Source organism: Lactuca serriola, chromosome 7 (genome assembly GCF_051521515.1).
Source record: "Lactuca serriola cultivar US96UC23 chromosome 7, Lser_US96UC23_V15, whole genome shotgun sequence".
Classification (NCBI taxonomy): domain Eukaryota; kingdom Viridiplantae; phylum Streptophyta; class Magnoliopsida; order Asterales; family Asteraceae; genus Lactuca; species Lactuca serriola.
Window position 1 is genome coordinate 65552563 of NC_136414.1, and position 19111 is coordinate 65571673.

The 19111-nt window shown below is 36.5% G+C and overlaps 1 protein-coding gene and 1 non-coding gene across 2 annotated transcripts; both read left to right on the forward strand.

The window, feature by feature from the left end:
* The first annotated feature begins 557 nt into the window (after positions 1–557).
* On the forward strand, positions 558–2880 carry LOC145062181 (prephenate dehydrogenase family protein). The gene is made up of 2 exons (XM_079009811.1): positions 558–2052; positions 2664–2880. Exon 1 carries the CDS (start codon positions 880–882, stop codon positions 2017–2019), a length of 1140 nt encoding a protein of 379 aa, XP_078865937.1. The 5' UTR covers positions 558–879; the 3' UTR covers positions 2020–2052; positions 2664–2880.
* A 14980-nt stretch (positions 2881–17860) lies between these two features.
* Positions 17861–17967, forward strand: LOC145065118 (small nucleolar RNA R71). The gene has a single exon (XR_013688269.1). It is a non-coding gene; the product is annotated as a small nucleolar RNA R71 (small nucleolar RNA).
* Positions 17968–19111: the final 1144 nt, after the last annotated feature.

The following is a 19111-nucleotide window of genomic DNA, read 5'->3' on the forward strand; positions in this document are numbered from 1 at the left end:
AATTCTTTTGATGTGTTTGTATTCATCAAAAACTATATTTCGTTTCAGTATTATACTTTATTTTCTTTTTGACGTATATAGATTGATGTAAAACACTAAAACTTATGGTTAAGTGTTATTTTAATGTATTTGGATTCATCTACAACTTATTTTTATATGGATTTTTAATGTTTGAACTTGTAAACATCAAATTCATAATTTCTATATGTATGATGTGTAGGAAAATAAAAAAATACATGAAAAATATAGAAAACGGTTCACCCGGTGGTCGAACCGGTTAAACCGGTTGAACCGGAAACCGATCATCATACCGGTTCAACTAAAATACCGGATTTTAAAACATTCAATGGTAATGTGTAGACTGTAGAGGTTTGTATCATATCGAAATATGCCAACCCTATGGACTCCATCTACCACGTTGGTAAACTTTAGCATTGCCTATGACGGCTGTCCTGTTGAGTTGTTGTACAGTATAACCTAAAAATGCAACCACGAGTCTCTAAAAATATCGTTTTTGTCGAGTCAATAAAATACAAAGCTTTTGTTTTGAAAAGAAGGTACTTCCATAACTATGTTTAAGAAAATAGTTCCTTTTTGAATTTTAGTGTTTAATAATAAGTTAACAAGTTAAACGAGTTATTCATTCCCATCGTCGCCTCCACATCCATTTTCTTCTTCACAGACACTGGTTTTCGTCTCTCATTCCCCATCGATTTCATCTGCTCATTTCTCCATTCTCCCACCAGATCAAAAATCAAATTGATTTTGATACATCCATTTTCTCACAACACCATAACCAAATCGAAATAAAAAGGTACCTTTTCTTCGTGGGTACCGTTTAATTTGGTGATTTGCCCACATCAGTACCTTCGTCGGAAAATGCTTTCCATTTCTCCGACGATATCTAAATTTTCCAATCTTTCCGATCTCCACCACCTCAATCGTGGCCGATACAGCCGCCACTCCCTATCCCATCTTGTGCCGCCGCCGCCGTCGACTCATATCCGGAACACCAAAACCCTACGTCTCCGACATAATTTCAGAATCTCCGCCATAGACGCCGCTCAACCCTTTGACTACGAATCCAAAATCTCCGACCACATTGCCAAATCCAAAACCCTAAAAATTGCCATTGTAGGGTTCGGCAACTTCGGCCAATTCCTTGCAAAAACCCTAGTCCGTCAAGGCCACACCGTCCTTGCACATTCTCGCACCGATTACTCCGCCATCGCCGCCGAGATTGGCGTCTCTTTCTACTCTAACGCCGATGACATCTGCGAAGAACACCCCGAGGTAATCCTCCTCTGCACATCAATCCTCTCAACTGACAAGGTACTCCGTTCATTACCATTACAGAGATTAAAACGCAGCACATTATTCGTAGACGTTTTATCAGTCAAAGAGTTTGCTAAAGATCTTTTCTTGCAAATACTGCCATTAGATTTCGATATTCTATGTACACATCCAATGTTTGGACCCGAAAGTGGTAAAAACAGCTGGAAAGATCTTCCATTTGTGTACGACAAAGTTAGAATCGGTCGTGATGAATCTAGGGTTTCCCGCTGTGAAAAGTTTCTTGATTCTTTCGCAAGAGAAGGGTGTATAATGAAGGAGATGACATGTGCAGAGCATGATCAACATGCAGCAGAGTCTCAATTCATAACACATACAGTCGGAAGGATCTTGGAAAAGCTTGATTTGGATAGTACTCCGATTAACACAAAAGGGTATGAAAGATTGTTGGATTTAGTTGAGAACACATCGAGTGATAGCTTTGAGTTGTATTATGGGTTGTTTATGTATAACAAGAATGCAATGGAGCAATTGGAAAGATTGGATTTAGCTTTTGAATCTTTGAAAAAAGAGTTGTTTGGGCATTTACATGAGGTTTTGAGGAAGCAATTGTTTGGGACAAAGGAAAGATCTTTAGGGCTTTTACAAGAACCTCGAGCTTTGTCAAAGCTTCCTCCTAATGGGAATGGATCTTCACTTCCACCTCAATCAGATTCTGCTAATTAATTGAGGATAGCACAAAAGAGTATCTAGTTCATGGTATGTTTATCGTAGTTCCAGGGTTTGATTGTATGTTAAATGTCTAAAATACCCTTAGGCAGAGAAAAATAAAGAAATCATGTGTACTTAAAATTATACAACTTATTCAGAAATATGACCAAAATGAAATGGTGTGTTTCTAAAATAATGATCATTTTTTTGACCCTTTACACAAAATGACTCTTCAAAGTTTACTTTTTATTTTTGTGGAGTAAATTACAATTTTGGTCCCTGAATACATATGGTTTTGCAATTTTGCTCTTTATTTCTTGTTCTTGAAAGGTTTTTGGTCTTTATTCCAAGTAAATTAACTCTGTTGGGAGCAATTCCATAATTTGCAATGGGCACCTTGTTAAATTGCATATCATTCTTTGAAAAGGTTAAATTTTTTTGGCTGTTTTGTTGAATACACCAGCTTAGTCATTTTTGTGATTTTAACTACTATTCATGTCATGATATGTTAATGCACAACTAGGTTGAAACTTCTTTAAAATTAAATGTTATCTTTTTGACTACTTGTTCATGTAGTTACACAAATGGTTTCTTACATTTTTGTTTTTAGTATGAAGTCTTTATTTGCTAATGTTGGTGTTGTGTGCTTTCTTTTGAAGGTGAAGAGCATTTTCTATGTTGTGTGATGTGTTGTATTGCTTATGAGTCAAATGGGGAAGGAGACAATCTCAATGCGTACTCATATTTCCTCACATGTATGAAGCTCTAGTTTTTGTTATTTTGTTTTTGAGTTTTTGGTGTTAGAAGAGATTGCCATAGGCTGTGTGTAACTTACGTCATTTGCTCCATTTTTGTTCGATTTATTCTTGTTTTCTATGATCTGTGCTAATGAGGTTCGTAGCAAGTTATTATTATTAGGGTAAATTATACGAATGGTCTTGTGGTTTGGGATAGTCTGCAAGGTTGGTTCCCGTAAAGAATTTTTAACTCGGACCGTCCTGATGTTTGTGTTTGTTTTGATCTTGGTCCCTGACCAACATAACATTACCAATATACCCTTGAAGATTATTTTAACTATTTATTTATTAAAAACTTATTTATTAGATGAATTTTTTTAATAAATGTGGGTCCCATTCATTATAATATTCAGTCATCATCTCCCTTTGAGAACTCCATCGCCTACACCATCCTCTTTGGTCACTATCCCTTCTCTCTACAAATCTCACATCCTCTGCGACCAATAAATTCTGACACAACATCTATTTCCGACACCACTTACACACATCCTTCTTTCCACCACCGTATTCCTCACATCCACGACTAGTTCCGTCGGTAGCCTATAAGTCAAACCTAGATACAAACAACAAAAATCAGAGCATTCAATGGAAACCTGGAGACTTAAAAATCAAAGATAGAGGGAGAAATGATGATGGATATTGTGGCGTTTGTTGCTTCCATCGACATCTGTAATAACCGATTGCATTAGATAACCTTTTAGTAATTTATTTCTTCAATCGACATCTTTAATGAACATCTACCAATTTTATTAGGGTTGACAATCGACATTCAACATCTGACAAGCCCTTCCACTGAACATCACATACCACGATCACCCATTATAATGGGAAAAGTCGTCACGGACTCCTCCCTATTTTGCAAATCTCTTTCACGTCAACTAATCCTGATTGATTTATAGATCTATTACACACCAGAGACAAAGAGGAACAAAGGTGGCTATTGTTTCCTACAGAAGTAGTGATTTTCGACGACAGGTATGAGGCGATGCCTTATGGAGACGACAACATTATTAGGGAAGTTAGAAAAAAAGAACGAGGATGAAGGGGAATACGGGATGAAGGGATGATAACGACATATAGCTATGTTCTTTTTTATTTTGATTTTTTTTTTTAATTTCTTTTCATTATAATTATTATAAATTATGGGCAATCTGTCATTTTATGTATATTGAGACCCGTAACAAATACAAACTATAGTGATGGTCCGAGTTAAAAAAATATTAAGGACCAAGTACACAGGTTACTCCAAACCACAGATCATTCATGTAATTTACCCTTATTATTATTATTTTAAATTTGTTGTGATCATAAGCATGAAGCACCAACTTATTGGTTTTTAGAGATAGAGAAGTTGAAATGCTGCGTCCCCCCTTAAATATTCCTTATGATGAGACCAATATTGATATTAATTACTCACTCCGTCCCAAAATTATTTGATTTTTTAAGTCTTTTTTGTTCAATTCTGACTTTAAATAATATAATTTTTGTTGTATAATTTTTTATGCAAGATATATGTATCAATTGTTTTTTAAATATATTTTTATTGTTATAAGTTTCATCAAAAATTATATAACACAAATAAAGGTATTTATGGTGAAAGTTGACATGAAAAGACTTCAAAAGTCAAACGTGGTTAATAACTTTGGGACGGAGGGATTATATATAAACATACATCATTAAATATTCAATATGATATGAGACTAATATTGATATTAGTTTTTTTTTTTTGATATTTTTTTTAAAGAAATATTGGATTGGGATGGGTCGTTAATGTGTGAAAAATTAGACTGGATTGGATTATGTAGGTGGAAGAAAGATAAATTAATTATTAACAGAAAAATTGGATTGAGTTGGGTTGTTAACGGGGATAACCTAAAAGAAGTCTTGAAAGACATATATGACTCCCACCTCTTTGTTTAAAGGCGTTTCAAAAAATCCCTAATGAGGGGATATTTTTGGTGTATTGAGCAATGTTGTTAAAATTGTGATCCTGTCTGTAGGATTATACGATCCTACGATTCCATATAAGCAAATTGATCTCGATCATATGCGAGTTCTTTTTTTGGGTAAGATCGGAGCAGGAATCTATTCCTAAGATTGTAGGATCGCTACTATTTATAAATGTTTTTTATTTCATGTTTTAAACTATTTATTATTAACAGAATGATTGACTGACGGACAAAAATGCATTTGCTTTTGGTTAGATATTACGATCACGATCTTGTAAACCGAAAAACAATTTTATCTTCATAACTTAGATATATAGCCCATAACATGCACGTGACATTATTGGGGTTCATTTAAGATCCTCTTGTTTAAATGTATTTTTTTTATTATATTAAAACTTACATTAAGTTATTATTCCATTTAACTATTAGTTTATTTATCATATTAGTTTACCATTATACAAATACATTTATAAACTAACAACATTTTTTTTAAAAAAAAAATCTTGTTAACATTTATTTCACTAACTTTTACATTATAAAACAAAATAACATAAATCCAACAATATAAATTCAATATACTTAAAATGTAGACATTAAAATTAATAGGAGACATTCATAAACACGACCTATTTTAACCTTTACCAGTATATATAAGTTATTAAGCATAAATAACCTGCTACAAGTAATTGGTATAGTACATAATTAGCGATTAGTAATTGGATGTTGATGTATTAGTGGGGAATATATTTGAAATAATGTTAGTATTGAACTGACATCACAATACTGACTTAATTGAAAGCCGATTGATATTACAATAGCATGGATGGTCTAAGATTATTCTACCACCATTAATTGACAGACATCACACTTAAGCTATGAGGAGTGGTCACACTCATCTCACCGAAAAAGTGTTGTCACATGTGCGTTACGTCAGCTTCACACCCAATCCACCATCAACCCATTACACATAGGAAATGGTCACCACTCCACAATATATATTTTTTATATTAAATTAAATAAAAAACCTAATTAATAAAAACATAGAAAATAATAATAATAATAATAATAATAATAATAATAATAATAATAATAATAATAATAATAATAATAATAATATAAAAGTCTAGGGTGGAATTTGTAAATTTTATAAACCACTTTTGAGAAAAAATTAGGAAAAAAATTGGTTCTGCTTTTGATCCAAACTCTAGGGACCAAAGTTGACAATTGTTGAAAAATGTGTCTTCTTCCTCCAGGGTCCTGCCTTCCTCCATTAAAACACCTGCAACATAAATTGTAAAGATTTTTATTTTTCCTATTGCTTCCGACGAATAAAATTGAGTCAACCAATCAAAGCCTCCCGTCTTCATCCGTCTTCCACCTCACGTCACACGCAAACCACCCACCCCTGGGGCGGTGTTCACGCATGGGGAGGTGTGCCACCTCAGCCCAAGACGCGTGAAAAAGCCCCAATACCGGGTAGCCTTATCATTCTTATCACTCTCAGACCAAAGGGCTTGTAGCCCAATGGTAAGTGGTAGGGGTAAAACTGGAAAATTGGTGAAGAGTTAGATCCCTACAATTACGCAACGCATAATCGCAGATGTATGCGACACATACAATCTGACGTAAAACAGTAATGTGCATTGTTATTGTCGAAGCTGGTAACCTACTATGTTAAATTTGAATGAGAACGTGATGTGCTGAAAGCATGATGCTATGATTTTAGAAGATGAGAACGCGTTGCGTAAGAGTTTCATTATGTGATGCTATTAAAGGGAACACAATGTGTCCGCAACACGTACGCAACGCATTTAAGCCGAAAATATAGACAGAGTACTTAGAGACTTAAGTAAGTGTTCTTATTTCATTTCCCACACATACGTTCGTGAGAGTAGGGGAGGAAGGCTTTTGGTACTCTTAAGCTCAAATTGGAGCTAGTTACAAGGACAAATTAAGAGAGTAAAACAAATCAATTGAATCAAAGGTATTATCTTCCATTCTGTAATGTTGATTTAGCTATTATGGTGAAGTTGGAGAAGGGTAGTGAATGACGGAGAATAGTGCTCTTAACCATAACAAACCTGTAATATTAATATAAATAACTGTGTTCCTTTTAGGTTATATACAAGATAAAAATAAAGCAAAATTGAAAAGCTATTTATTTTAGGGACTTGTTTTGTTAATTAATTAATAGTTTAATTAATTACTTTGAAAAACATAAAGAATACTAGAATGATTTGATTCTTGGATAGTTACCAAAAGCATAGATAATTACTAATATATTAGCTAATTATCTTTATGGTTTCAAATCACCTCCCTATATAAAAAGGGGTCAAAACCCGATTTTGAATGCATGAGAAAATAGCCATCTACCTCCAAAATTTGAAAACCAAAAGAAAAACCCTAGAGAAGCCGGAGCTCATCGCCACGTTGTGGTACTTCATATGTCATGCCGTGGTGTCGGTCAGATTCGTTGATCGAGCATTGTTCTTGCTGGTTCTCGAGGTGCTTTCAGATCTATCAGTGTTTTGCGTCTTGGGTGCAATAACAAGAGAGGAAATTCTACGTTGGGTTCTAAAGTTCAATCAAATGGCTAGACCAAAGAAGTCCAAGAAACCATAAAGTTATGATTCACTTTTTTTTATTAAGTCCTTTAAGTTGCATAGATTGTTGATTTATATCTGTTGATCTCGACTCTACATATTAGAATTATTTTTGCTTCTGTTGTCCCTTATTGGTCTTTGATTAGGCTCGAAACCCAGAGCGCCTGGTTAGCTCAAGTCTATTGCACTTAGACTTCCTATTTGATTATATGTTAGGGTTTGTATGTGCAGGGTTTTTGATGTTTAAATCGTTATAAATAGTTTAGCAATTTTCGTTGTTAAAATCGAATCTGTTTATGGATGTTAAAATGACATTCGGGTCATTTTGTGTCATCGTCGCGAGATGGTTGGTCCTCCACTACGTCGTGGTCATGCTGTTGCTAAATCTGGATCACGACTGTGTCGTCGCCACGACGTGGTCCCCTCTTGGACACGGCGTGGTGTGACGTTGAGAACATTAAACTAATATTTAATAATCGTCATGTTTTCTGTGTCACACGACGTGGTTGTCCGTTCCTCACGTCGTGAACTTGAGTTCCAGAATTGTAAACTTGTTTTTTGTTTTCGTTTCACTCTTTTTCAATTTAAAACACATACAAACTAGTATTATACTAAAAGATGAAATTCAATTTGATTTAATTCTAAAATTAATTAAAAGACAAAAGATTTGAACTTTAACATTAATTTAATTGTTGACTTGCATTTTTGCCTAGTCAATAGATTTAAAAGATGTAATATTGAAATTGTTTAAATCTCAAATGTGTATATATATTACACTAATATACAAACATTACATTCTCGTATGTTTCTTAATGCATATTGTTAGTCTTACCATGAATAGGCTCACCTAATTTAATGCTATAAGGAAGCTTCTAAGCGGTCTCTTTGATTCCTAATGAGGTTGATTTTTAAGTGGCATATAGTATTTGCCACCCTCACCGCCTTCTTACATTTTAAGTAGATCTACTGAAAGTGGTTGATAGGACAATGGTGCAAAGTTAAAAGTATTAACTTAATCAATAATAAAACAAAATCCCTTTCTATAAGAACGTCAATCTTATGCTTCCCATGGAAATTACGCCTTGTCGTGTATTCTTTTTGGCATATGCGTGTGTGGTTTACCGACACATCAAATGTGAATATAATCAAAGAAAGGTATATGGTAATCGAGATTCTCAAGCATTACTTGAGCAAAATATCATTGTAACTTCGCATGGTCGATTCACCACTTGGATTCATGACCCTCGGTGTGACATCCCCCATTTGTCAGAACCAATTAAAATTTTTTCTTTACGCTTTTAAAATATCATTTTTCTTTGTTGCGGAATATCCTAGTTAAATAAAACATTTTGAGATAACAAATATTGGTTTAAAATTACAAAACATTAAGAATTTCATAATTAAATATCCAACATATGTTACAATATAAAGACATAAGGTCCTGAATAATATTACAAACTTGTCTCTTATTCACCCGACATCCCATTTTAGATTCTAGCAACCTTAGTACCGCTACATGTGATGTATACAATTTGAGTGGGCCAAGTTTGGAAAACCTAGTGAAATACATAGGGTTTTCAAGCCCAAAATATTTTAATGATAATAAATCATATTAATATTCCTACAAAACAAACATTCCAGATAATATAGATATATAAAACCTGATTTAATATCTATAAGACAATCTACCTATCCCAACCGATTCTCATAAATCCTAATTCAACGATCATATGGAAGAATCATCTTACCTGATGATTCGTTTGAGCAATGGTTTGACTACATAGCTATGGGAGTCCATGGCTAATGTAAGTCATTTTATAGGCAACATATATTCAAAGTATTTGATAAATATGTATCCCATTTTATCTACACTTGTGGATTATAAGTCTGCACTAGCAACGTAATTTCCACGACCGTCTAGAATAATCAATTGTTGTTATCTCACTCTAGAAGATGATCCAGACATACTTGCCGACTGTCTGATCTAGACCTGCCAATACTGACTATCCAAAAAGAGGAGGACTACTATGCTCCGCTTTAATCTCACAAATTCCCTAACTACGAGACTATTCAATTATTCAACTTACTTTGAACCAACACTTCTTTTACGAGTCTTTAAATAAATTTTCCCGATCAAACGATACTATTATAATATAATATATATAACCAGCACAAAATACATGTATTTAAACCGCGAATATATAATATATAATAAATCATTCTAACAATAAAATAATTTTATTATAACTATGCTCTTGAAAGTAACTACGCACTCACCTGGTTAAAGGTGAAAGACTTTTAGTTAAGTCCACACTTCAAATATGCTTCAACCTTTTCTTTTAAAAAGACCTAGATATAAATATTAATAAGTTCAGTCACCGTTTATATGATTCATGATTAAAATTACAGTTTCTTAGATTTTATCAATAAACCCAAACAAAACATCGACTTATAGCTGATAAAAAACAACCAGGTAAGATCGTATCAGTGGTAGGATCCATTTGGCATATAAAATATATTGTTTAGAAAATCCACTTGAAACACCTTACTGATCTAGCCTTGTCATCATTCTTATAAGTAAATCGATAAGTATAACAACTAATATTACTAATAAAATCTTATTTATATGTTTATAATAATGATTAAAAAACATAAATATATGTTATACTTAAAGCTCGGTAAGCATAACTCAACTTACAGGTTGTTTGGCGAAAACCGGTAATTACATAGGCAGAACTCCAAAATCGAAAGTTCTATTTCATCCGGCCTTCTAGTGCTCCAGATCTTTGCTACTAATGCCTAATAAGTACTAGAACCGGGCCTCGAGGGTTCGAGAGTGTTTGGAAGAGTTTCTAAGTGAATTGGCACCCAAAATGGCTAGCAAACGCGAGTGTGTGTGTGTGTGTATATATATATATATATATATATATATATATATATATATATATATATATATATATTATGGTTGCTTTTCAGTATGGTGATGAGAACTCATGGCGAAGTATCTGGTTCGGGCTTAGGTGCTGGTAATGAGCCAATTGATGAGCAGATACGGGAGTTCATCTCGTTGGAGATCACCCGCGGTATTTTGGAGCAGACTCCCTTGATCTTTTCTTCGGTCAAAGAGGGAATCATGGAGGTTTTGGATGAGCTTATGGTCACGTTCCGCACTAAGATTATGGCTATTGTGGGAGCCCGCACCCTTTCTTTTCGTGACTTTCGTGCTTGTGGAGCTTCCAAGTTCTTTGAGGAGAAGGGCCCCATTGCTAGTTAGAGGTGGTTAGTGGATATGGTGAACGCTTTCTGGACGAGTTTCTGCCCCGAGGGATCGAATGTCAAATTTGCTTCGTGTCTTTTGAAAGGAAGAGCTCGAGATTGGTGGGAGGAAGTATATTTCACTTTAGGAGGCGAAGGCATTGAAGAGATGACTTGGGATGAATTTGTTACCCAATTTAGGGTGGAGTTTGGACAAACTATAGAAGTGCAACAGTTGGCGAGGGAGTTTCAGGACCTTCGCCAGACGACTGAGACTATAGCAAAGATTACCACCAAGTTTAAGGAGAAGGCTCTTTTGGTTCCACAGTATGCCGTAGACGAGGAAATGAAGAAGACAAGGTACCATGATGTGACATCCCCAAAATCACGGCCAGAAAAGACCAGTTTCATTTATGCTTTAAAATAATTTCAGAGTAAATTCATTGATTTAAAAATGTTGCAGAATTTGTTCCCAAAAACAAAATATGATAAAATAATATTTACCAAAGCATTTCATAAAGAAATGCATTTTCATTAGATATCAAAACTCGGGATGTCATGTTCCGATACAGACCAAAAAGCATAAACGACATATTACAAGCCATACAACAGTTATATACAACTATTGGCTTATAAACAAAATAACTTGATGATTCATCCATCTTATGCCCTTGTGCCACTACCTGTAATACAAATGAAACTGAGTGGGTCAGGCTTGGGAGCCTAGTGAGAATATAGGGTTTTCAACCCACAATAATTAATTATATTGAATTCTCCTTCTGAAATCTCTTTCTTCTGCCAAAAGTCTCTTCAATTCGTAATGGTCAAGGATATATATAGTTTCCCGATTTTAATAATTCACGTCGTGAACAATAAATTATTCACGTCGTGAGTACAAGATAACCGTGTTCAACAAGGATTCCTTCACCCGCGTACATATCTTCTAGAACTTAAGCTCACGTCGTGAATCTTCCAGTTCTCACGATGTGAGAACGCTTTTCCCTGATTTTCTTGTCCTTTAATCTTTTAACTCCCAAAGTTTCTTCCTTTAACATTTTTAGTCCCTTTTCTTCAAAATGTCTTCTTTTTGGCTGCAAATAACATTTAAACTCATAAGTACCATTATTCTAAACAAATTACCAACTTATATATATAAAAATGTACTTAAATATTGCCTAAAAATAGGTATAAATATGGAAATATCAAAATACCCCACACTTGGGCTTTGCTTGCCCTCAAGCAAATTTAAACTTAACCCTTTATTACTAACATCACATAGAACAATCCGATTCCAGCTCGGCCATTATGCCAAGACCTCAACGCATGCATTTGTGTCTAAATTTTTCCTAAAGTACCCCCATACTTTAAATACTCACAATCTTCATAAACACTCGCCCACTTCTTTCGAACAATGCTCATTTTATGCATCCCTCCGAATCTATCCGCAGAAAACCTCCTAACCTCAAGGTGTTTTTTGGTTGAGCAATCCAAGCATACATAATCTAGAATTACAATTTATGATACCACTATGGAGCTCTTTTGAATTTCTTCACTTCTTCGATATTTGATCTTTGATTTTTGGGTATCTTCAACTTTTGAACTTCTTCAGAATTTATTCATCTTTGATCTACATACTCTGACTTTGATGCTTCAAAAATTCTTCAAACTTTTTCTTGTAATTCTCTCTTTTTTTCTTTTTCTTTTTTTTTAAAACATGCACCTCACTTTTTCTCACTCAAAACCCTACATGCTTAAGTAGGGGCGTTCAACTTCAACCTTTATTGGTTAAAGATAATAATTTTCCTGGATACATTTCTGGTACACGATGCTAAACATATCGCATCCTTCAAACTAAGCGGGATTATGTTTTTGTTCCATGATTTCACTAAAATAAGGGAGGCCACAAATGCACTATAACGTGTATTGGCTCAACTAAACATTTGAGCTCTTATCGGATCATCCCATATAACACTAACAACTACAGTTCAAATTATTAATACTAGATTTAATTAAAATTTTAAAAATTTTCAAATTTTACCATTATTTAGCAATTTACTTTTTCTACCCCCTACCCCACACTTATTTCATACAATTCCCTCATTGTATGCCTAGGATAAATGAAAATTAAGAAAAGGGAGAAAAAGGAACAGACTCCCCTGGGATAGCGGCGTAAGCATCTCCAAAAGTGTGGAAAACGTGCATCTTGAATATGGACTCTGAGAAATAGAAACTTGGATCTTGAACACGCGAGATGAGGAATGTACCGGCAAAACATGAAATCGAGCCTTAAATCTTCTACAAATGTGGTGGAAATCTCCAAAATAGAACGAACAATGTGGGAAAGCATACGCCACATTGTATGGTAGTGAAAATGAGCCAAAATAATCTTCCGAATATTCCCCAAAAAGAATAGTGGTAAACCACACAATGAAGATGGAAAAATATAACCCTTTTTGTGAAAAATGGAAATTCACGACGTGAATGCACTAAAACTCACGATGTGAACTCGTTTGAAGCGGTTTCTGGAAGATCTTCATATACTGATTCACGAGGTGAACCTTAACATATTCACGACGTGAAAACTGGAACACCAGAAATATTATTCCTCCAACCATTCTTTCAATTCTTGAATTCAACCCATATCTTAATGGATTAAGATTCTTCTACCTCTACTATTTTGGACTCTTCTCCCTAACTTTCTTCTCACTTTACTCACCCCACACTTAGCTTAAAATATGGGTCTCGACTCTCAACTTTAAACACTCCCGGCTAAACACATACGCACTCATATCCCGATATCATTTTTATGCGCTCCTAGCAATTATGAGAAATAACAACCAAAGAAGAATAAAAGTAACATAATATCTTAAAAGTTTTTACAATCCCAAACAAAAATAAATAAATAAATAAATAAATAAATAACAAAAATAAAACTAAACCAAACCAAATAAACGAAATAAAAGTAACAATCAATCATCCTCGTCTTCTCGGTTTGCTCCGCTCGTGCCCGTGCCGTCACCTCCACGTTCGCCATACTCCGTCCACCTCAGGAAAATCGGGTAATGATACCCCAAATGAGGTGGCTGCTCCACCCCAAGGTGTCGGACAACGTTCTCCATAGTACCTTCAATCCAATTGACACTCAACGATATCTGGTCAAAATAACCATCCATATCACCCCCAAAAGGTGTACCGATCATGGAGGCGGGTGGATACATTGGCTGTCCTCTTTCTCCTCTTCCTCTTACGTTCCTGCGCCTCGGCCGTGGTTGTGGTTTAGGTTGGTTGGCCGGCTCCTCATCATCATCATCATCTCGAAGAATTCCCCAATGTGTCCCATAATTTTTTACCACACTCATTGTTTCCAGATACCCCATACTGAACTCATTCCCCTCAATACATGTTAGAGAACGAGTGATGTCAGGAACAAGGAGGCCATAAGATTGGGCCAATCGTGTAACAAAATGCCCTCCACAAATGGGGCTCCCGGGACGAGCACTTGTTGCATAGTCTGCCAAATACCGGGCCAAAAAATATGGAATATTGCAGCAAACACCCGGTTTGTAAGATGCACCATAAAAAGAACAAGTTACTTTTAGTAACTTTATCACCGTGACGTTTGTGATGAATGGAGAAGGTGATTAGGCGATGGATGAGGCGATGTATCGGGCATTTGATGCTACTTTCGGGAGATACACCGGAATTAAACACACCATCGGCAATGTTGCTCCAAAACTCCTGCCCCGAAACCCCATCCGCATACACCCGTGTGGTGTCCCTCAAAAATAAAACAAACTCATGAGTGATGGTCTCATGAGCTTCATACAGCCCCATACGGCGAAAAAACTCCACTAAACTGCACTCCCGATACTCCCCTCCTAAACGAAAGACCAAAGCTCGGGGAAAAGTGGCATCTTTGACATTGTCATGGAATGCCACCATGGAAAAAAACTCCACGCAAAGCTCCTTATAAACACGCTCCTGGATGTTAAACAAGTTGAACCACCCCTTGCATGTAAATTGAAATCCGTCCCCCAAAAAGATTTTTGTTAGGTATTGGGACATCCTATCAACCAAGCCAACCTCCCTCAACCTTGCCCACTGAATAGTGGGAGCAACAGCAAACTCCCGGTTGTAAAGCCATCCCAACCGAGTATTCCATCACATGTAAACATCCCAGGGTGCATTGGTTGGAAAATTGTAAAATGGGTGTAAACTCGCAATCCCAAGAGGTATTTCCCTTCTAGGTGCCATCTCTGCAAAAACAAGGAACAAACACAGCCAAAACAACAACCCAACAGTTTAGAAATAAAAGGAACAAAGAACTTGCATAGTCCAGAATTCACAGCGTGAATTCTTAAAAATTCACGGCGTGAGTTCGTAGTCAGATTCGATATTTGGTCTTGTTTCTGTATAAATCGGTCATGATCGTGCTGGGGGTTTACTCCTATGACATTTTCAACCAATAATCAACTATATTCCAAGGGTAATTCACGAATCTTAGGGCGTATTTTATACAATTTAACAAATGAACAAACCCTAGCCCTAAATTCAACTTATTAGAGCAAAAATTAAACATAAAATAGAAGAATCATTACCTTGTATGGAATTATTACGTAAGCAAGCACGGATATTGAGTATTGTCGGCCTAAATCGGAGCAAGGGGGGACCAAATTGCTTGTTCACTTCATGAGGAATAAAGAAATGAGAGTCAACTGGTTTCTAGGTCTTTATTCTGTGGTCCCGTGCAATTCAAAACTCACATCGTGAGTTTATTACAATTCACGTGATGAATTTCGTCCGGGCTTAATATTGGGCCATGCACTCACGGATTGGTCTTGGGCCACTTAGTCTAATATAAAATGGGCTTAAACTGTATTATTGACTTATTATCCGGTTTATTCACGATTCACGGCGTGAATTCTAAAGAAGTCACGTCGTGAAGTTTGTCTGGAAGGGAAAATTCATACTAAATCAAATTTGTCTTTTAACTAATTTCTCAATTATTACTACTTCCATTTTAGGGCCCCCACATTCAGTGTTTAATTATGCTATAAGCGAGTTGGATGATATGTTCTATGTTTTCAAGACTAAAACGCAAAAACTAAAAAGAAAATAAAAAAATTGCAAACCAAACTTGGGTTGCCTCCCGAGAAGCGCTTCTTTTTCTTGGAGTCTTGAGCTGGACTCCGTGCATCCTACGTTGAATCATCTGAAGAGTCTACCACTAGGATCTTCTGTTCCTTGAAACACCTCTTGTAAGCTTGAACTCGTCTTTTGTACACCTTTTTCGAATTTTCCTTTTTAGCTTTGACCTCATATTCGTCAAGCTTGCGTTTGGTCCCTTTAGTTTCCTCCTTGCACTCCATAGCATCCTTCTCCTCTTTCACTACTGGCTTTGTCACCTTTGAAGTAACCTCCTCTTCATCACTTGTCATCTCATCATCTTCCCTGCTTACCCAAGAAGGTGGACTCTTGTAAGCAATGACTTCAACCAAATATGGAACAGATGCTCTTGGTTTTGTTCTTTTGACTTGATGAACCGTCTTGATCTTTTCTTCCGTAAGCTTTTCTAATTCTTCTAATTCATTGTCTTCATTAATGGTGAACACCTCTTCTTGAACATGATTCCTTTGAAAGCCATCTTCTATCCCAAAAATTTCTTTTTCATCACCAACCCTCAAGGTGAGTTTAGACTCGTGAATATCAACAAGAGCTCCAGCAGTGTTTAATAGCGGTCGACCAAGGATAATCGGTACATTGGGATCTTCTTTCATATCCAACACTACAAAATCTATTGGAAACAAAAATTTTCCAATTTTTACCAAAATATCCTCCATAATGCCCCAGGGTTGTGTCACTGAACGGTTCGCCATGTGAATAGTCATTCTTGTAGCCTTCATCTTCTGAATTTCCAACTTCTAATAAAATTAATAAGGCATCAAGTTAATGCTAGCCCTAGAATCGGCTAAAGCATCAACCTTCATATTGTTACCAACCTCACACGGAAGAGTGAGGCATCCAGGATCCCCCATCTTCTTAGGTATCTCTCCCAACACTGCTTTTGAGCTTTGCTCACTTAGAATCACCTTAGAATTCTTCTTTAGTTTCTTGCAAGTGTCTATCAAGTCTTGCAGTAATTTTTGATACTCGGGAATTTTGGATAAGAACTCAACAAAGGGAGTATTAATCGGGATACCCTTCACGTGCTTAACAAACTCTAGATGCACTCTTTCCAGTGGACTAAGGGCAGCTCGGGAAGGAAACGACAATGGTGGTTGATAAACCGGAACAACTACAGAATTTTTCTGTTCATGACGGGCCCACGTCGTGAGCTTATATGGCTCACGTCGTAAGTTCGTCAATTCAGCAGTATCATGATTCTCGAGCTTGGGCTTCTTTGGCTTTGGATCGGGCTGCTGTGGTTCTTCTTCTAATGTCTCCAGGAACTCAGAGATGGCCTCTTCTTCAGTATCTATGGCCATTACATGAGATTGGGTCTTCGTTTCAGGATTCTTCGGGGACAACTTCTCATGAACCAGAGTGGCTAGTTGACCAAGTTGCACTTCAAGATTATTAATGGAGGCTTGTTGATTTTTTTATTAAAGCTTGCTGTTCTACCATCAATGCATGATGATTCTTTACAAAAGTTCTTTGTTCATTAATAGCAGAATCAGTAGCCTCGTGTCTCTTTTCCGAGGCTTCCATAAACTTCATCAACATGGTCTCTAGATCGGGTTTCTTCTCAGCTGGTGGCTGCTCCTTTTGGTAGAAGCCTCGGCTTGTTTGCCTATACTTCTCTTCTTTTTGCTTCTTAAATTCTTCATATGGCAGCCACTCTTTATTTGGTTTCCTCTAGTCTTCATTGTACTTGTCCCCACTCGAGTAGCACACTTGAGCCTTTTTATTTCCAAACTCATCTAAATTGTAGTCCTTGGTCAAGTGTGGACCATTACACCTCTCGCAACCAACTCTTATGGCATGAATTGAGTGGTCCATTTGTGTCAACCTCCGGTCCATATTATTTAGCATAGCCATCATGACTGCTATTTCTTCAGTTTGTGCACCTCCACCGCCTTTGATTCCATCTTGCCTAGGGTTGTGGTACTCGCGAGAGTGCTTTGCGAATTCTTCAATCAACTCCTTGACCTCCCTTGGATTTTTCTTTGTCAAAGGTCCTTGAGAGTCAAGGAGTTATCTTGTCATAACGTTGACCCCATCATAGAAAATTGACATCTCTTGTTGCACATTAAGATCATGCTAAGGGCAATTTCTGAGCAAGCCCTTGTACCAATCCCATGCTTCGTACAATAACTCCCCCGGCTGTTGTTCAAAGTTGGCTATTGCCTTCTTGAGTTTAGCTATCTTGGATGGTGGGCAAAACTGATCAAGAAACTGCTCACGCATTTGAGCCCAAGTGGTGATTGTACCCGGTGGAAGTGATTTTAACCACTCTTTAGCAGCTCCCTTGAAAGTAATGGGAAGCATTCTGAGCAGGATGGTGTTTCTGTTGACATTTGGGACAGTAAAGTAATCCGCAATGTCATTTACTTCATCTAGATGCTTAAAAGCATCCTCAGATCTTTCCCATAAAACGGCATATCCTTCAGTGCAGTCAAGATGTGCCTCTTCAGCTCGAATGTGGCAGTGGCAGGTATTGCGGGTTTGTGACAACCGTCAAATTCTGGTCATGTCAAAGTCAAATAAAGTCAACAAGTCAAACTGGTCAACCCAACTAACCCTTGTGTACTAGGGCTTACGTTAGGTAATTACTATACAACTCGCTATTCTAATGAGAGATCATAAATTGAAAAGTTCGTACGTCTAGATTTCCTTAACCTAAAACTGTGGTAAGTCACGAACCAAACCGATAAAACAATGTTGCATACTCATTAGGAGTGTGTAAGATCCTTAAACATGGCTTAATCGGGCTTACGGACCTTGCGTTGCGGAGCCAAACACTCACAAATGTCACACACGAAACCTCTCTCAATCGTTTTCACTCTATCTCTCTTTATCTAGAAATCTCTCCCAAATCTCTCTTTGTATGAGAAATCTCTCCAAGAATGTGAAATCTCTCCCAAATCTCTCCAAGAATGTGAAATCTCTCCCAAATCTCTCCAAGAATGTGAAATCTCTCCCAAATCTCTCTTTGTATGAGAAATCTCTCCAAGAATGTGAAATCTCTCTCCCAAATCTCTCCAATAATGTGAAATCTCTCCCAAATCTCTCCAATAATGTGAAATCTCTCCCAAATCTCTCCAAGAATGTGAAATCTCTCCCAAATCTCTCTTTGTATGAGAAATATCTCTCCCAAATCTCTCTTTGTATGAGAAATCTCTCCAAGAATGTGAAATCTCTCCCAAATCTCTCCAAGTATGTGAAATCTCTCCCAAATCTCTCTCAAAACCTCTTTTGAATTTATTTTGATCATTTGGGGCATCCTGACACTTGACTTGGTGAAAAACCACTCGATACGGGAAGAATCCTTGGAAATTAGCTT